The sequence below is a fragment of the Egretta garzetta genome, unplaced genomic scaffold (genome assembly GCF_000687185.1).
Source record: "Egretta garzetta isolate BGI_Z169 unplaced genomic scaffold, ASM68718v1 scaffold481, whole genome shotgun sequence".
Classification (NCBI taxonomy): Eukaryota; Metazoa; Chordata; class Aves; order Pelecaniformes; family Ardeidae; genus Egretta; species Egretta garzetta.
This window is the reverse complement of record NW_009258681.1, coordinates 227,824-231,619: the sequence shown is the minus strand read 5'-3', so window position 1 is coordinate 231,619 and position 3,796 is coordinate 227,824. Positions and strand designations below refer to the sequence as shown.

Sequence of the window (3,796 nt, the reverse complement as noted above, 5' to 3'; positions counted from 1 at the left end):
TAGAGTGAAGTCAGCCATCGCCAGGCAGGGGGGCCTTGTGGATCTGCTCTGGTGAGTCCAGGCAGGCTTTTCTCTTCCTGGTGCCAGGGTTCCTTGTTTCTGGGTGCTTGTGGGCTGTAGAGCTGGGTTTTGTCTTGCATTGGGCAGAGTAAGCCTATGGAGAAATGGAGATGCGTCTTGCCTGTGGTACTCCAAAACTGCTCTTCTGCAGCAGGGACCAAAGTCTTTGCTTCTGCTGTGTGCGGGGGCACCAGGGCTTCATGCGGTGACTGCAGCTTGCACTGAGGTACCCTGGTTCTGACTTGACGTTGCTCAGCAAAGTGGGTTGAGCTTGGGAACTTCCTTTTTCAGGGACAGAGATCTTTGGAGCCTGGGAGGCAGAGGGACTCTGCAGGCAGTCTACTGTAGTGGTATCAGAGCAGCTCACACTTCTGACAGAACTGCCATGTGGAGCATAGTGCAGGGCCATGGGGGCAGGTTCTGGCAGAGCGAGGTGTGAAAGTAACTCCCCTTGGGGACAGTGGGTCTGCAATGAGCCCTGGCAACATGAGGCCCAAATGTAGCTGTCCGGGTGTTGCAGGAGTTCTGACCTGCTCTGAGCAGCCCCAGATGAAGTTTCAGAGAGTGCACGCCTGCAGCTCCTCATCCTCTGATGACATGACTCTCTCCCCAGGGATGGAGGACTGAAGAGGGAGAAGGTGAAAGACACATTCAAGGAGGAGCAACAGAAACTCTACAGCAAAATGATTGTAGGCAACCATGAAGACCGGAGCCGCTCCTGAGCCCTCTGCCTCCTGCACTGTTACTGGGCCTGGCCAGAGCCCTCTGCCTCCAGCACGAGCCAGGGCTTGTCTGAAACAGCTCTGAATCTTTGGACTTTGGCTACGCCAGAGCTGCTTGGACATGCTCCTTCATCCTCTGGCTGTTCTTTCCTGGAGGCGCTGTTACTGCCCAGAGTCCTTAGGCCCTGGGCAGCTCTTGGCAAAGATGCCTTCTTGTTACTGTCACAGTGAAGCCCCTTGCAGGGGCAATATTAAATGAAACACTTATGGTGTCATATGCTTCCATATGGTGTTTACAGGCCCAGGGGAAGGACTGGTGTGTTGGTGTGCATGTGTGTCAGTCACAAGTCTGCCACGGCACAGAAACTGGTGAGCTGCACTGAAATTAGCTGCCTTGACAACCAAGGGAGTCTTCATGAGCCTCTCACGGCTGCAGCATAAACCCCTTAGGAGCAGTGTGTGGTCTCTCAGGCCATTTCCAGCTTTACTTCCAGAAGGAGAAACCTTCCCTTTTACTTTTGCTGCCCTCCTGTCATAGCCTGACCCAGACCATGGCTTCTCCAGCATCTGAGTAACGGCCTCTTCGCTCGGGTTCTTCAGGTGGTGAGGATCATCCTCCTTGGAAGCCTCCCTCTGTCCCCTGGAACTGCACGTTGCCAGGCAGTTGTCACTGGTGTGGCAGATGGGGCTCTTGCGGAATCCGTGTGTGCTATGGTAGGAGCCCAGGGTGGGTAGGAGAGCCTGAGACTCCATGGCAGGGGCAGGAGATTCCCTTCCAGATGTCTCCTGAGGGAAACGGTGGGATCTGATCTCGTTCTGCACCAATATGCACATACATAATCTCGGCCTGTTGCAAGGAAGCTGAAACCTTGTGCTGGAGGTGGTTCACCTTTTCCTTTCAGCTCGGCAAGTATATTACTCACTAAAACAACTTGCGTTTGAGTCATCTCGTGTACTTTCCAATTTTCCTTGTGTTCCTACAGACTTCAGCACTTTCACTGGGTCCTTTGCCTGCTCTTTCACTGCTGCCTGCCGAAGCCTGCTTGCATTTTCTACAGCACTAGAGGCGGCAACGCTTACGCGCCTCCTCTGTACCCCAAAGGGGTGGGTGGGGGCATCTACTATCCCCCAGGTCAGGACAGTGATTCTGCGGAAGTGGCCTTAAATTTGAATTTTCCTGCACTAGCTACCAACACAGGTTCAAGGTCGTTTACTTCCTGCGTGTTTTCTATTTGGGTGAAACACCACTATGTCAGGAAAGAGAGAAAAAAGAAAGCAACAGCGAGACACAGAATCCAGAAACTCCCCCAGCCTTTCCCGAAAGACAAAATGTGCGTACCCTCACTTGGGTTATTCAGTTCTGTGCAGCCTTCCTGCTTCACCTTGTTTGGGGCTTCAAACCCCTTCTTTTGGGTCAGTCAGTGTGCAAGCAGCGTATGCACAACCTGTCCTCATCGCGGAGGAACCCCATGCTCCACGGTGTGCTATTTTCCATCTGGCCCGGGACCATCAACTGACGCACAAATAAATGAAACTGCTCCCAGCACACCACCTGAGAGGGGCCAGGCTCCTTACAGTGATGCAAAGCTAGGCTTGAGACCATGTCGTCTGCTAACATACAGTTATGGGAAATATTTCTACACTGAATTGATTTACCTTTGCTTCTTGTAGTGCTCAAAATGTGATCCTTTAATAAATATACACAGTGAGACGCATTTCCTACACAAACACTGCATTCAGTTACCAGTGACACGTGCTCACCATGAATGTCCAGCCCTGCCAAGAGAAACCGGGCTGGTCCTGTTCGGTGATGGGGACACCCTTATAGGCCCATGCTTGCACTGGTACCCCAATTTCTTACTCTTCTGCCCAAGTTCAGGTATGGCAATTGATCGGGGGGGGAGAGCAAAAGCAGCAAAGCCTGGTATCTTCTCCTTTCCGCCCAAGATGATAACAAAACAAAAGCAGCTGAAGCCAAGCAGGGCAGGGTTGAAGTGTGTTGCTTGCGCTCCTGTGCTACCAATAGCAGCCAAAACAACTGCTCGTTACTAGCCATCCATCATCTCAGTTACCCAGGCCTGGCCCTGCCTTCTTTAGGAGCTTAGTATGGCATCGAGGGACTATTCACCAGCACTTTAGTTTACTTGCTTTACCCAACTTACTTATTAGGAACAGCTCCTAACACCAGGCCTCCATCCATGGCCGGTCACTGATTAACCCGACCTGGGCAGGGTGTCCAGGCTCTCCTTTGCCTTTCCCCAGCCAGCACCATGCTCTGAGCCCTCACCCACGTCCTTCCCGTCCTCCAGGGGCTCGTCTCTTGGCGGGGGGGGGTGGGTACGGGCACGGGCTTCAGGGCGTGCAGCCGCTGCTCCGCAGGGCAGGCAGTGCCAGTGCCTGCAGCAGCTCCCCCCGCACCCCCGGGCTCTCCGACCTGGCTGCAGGTGCCCTCAAGTCTTCTGCCCACAGCGTGGTCCCCCGGCCCTTGCCACAGATGCTGTGGTGATGTGCAGGAGCCCTTCCCTGCCTGCCCACCTCCAGCTGCCCCACTGTGCTCGGGGAGCAGCCCCGCTGCTGCCGGGATGCTCCGCAGCAGGCAGGGAGCTGGCTGGACAGGTTAGGAGGCGCACATCCATCTTTCCTCAGCTCCCCCTCCCCATGCCCCCAGTCAATATGTCTCTCTCCGATGGGAAAGTTAATAAATTTAGCTCTAGATTAAAAGTATCGATCATTTCATTTGTAAGCGATAACTGGGGCTGCAGCAGCCATGCAGCCCACTGGGGCTGGGGGCCCTCATATGCATTCTGCCCGGATGCTGGCATTGATTTGCTATTAGTCTCCCCGCACCACCCAGTAGCACATCATTCCCAGAGCCGCTATTAATGGCCTTTTGATAAATAATCACTTGTAAGTCAATAAATTTTTATTAAACAGTGTGGCGCTTTGATTTATGAAAATCCGACAGGGTTTGTCTGGGAGAAAAGGGATGCAGAATTGAAGCGGAGCTGCTATCC

General features: G+C 53.5%; 1 protein-coding gene across 1 annotated transcript in view; it reads left to right on the top strand.

Moving 5' to 3' along the window:
- GPAT4 (glycerol-3-phosphate acyltransferase 4) overlaps window positions 1-1,057 on the top strand; it is an 11,514-nt gene extending 10,457 nt beyond the window's left edge. The window contains exons 12-13 of the mRNA XM_035888687.1: window positions 4-51; window positions 674-1,057. Coding sequence (XP_035744580.1) covers window positions 4-51; window positions 674-782 — 157 coding nt within the window. The 3' untranslated portion in view covers window positions 783-1,057. The remainder of the gene's footprint in view (window positions 1-3; window positions 52-673) is intronic.
- Window positions 1,058-3,796: the final 2,739 nt, after the last annotated feature.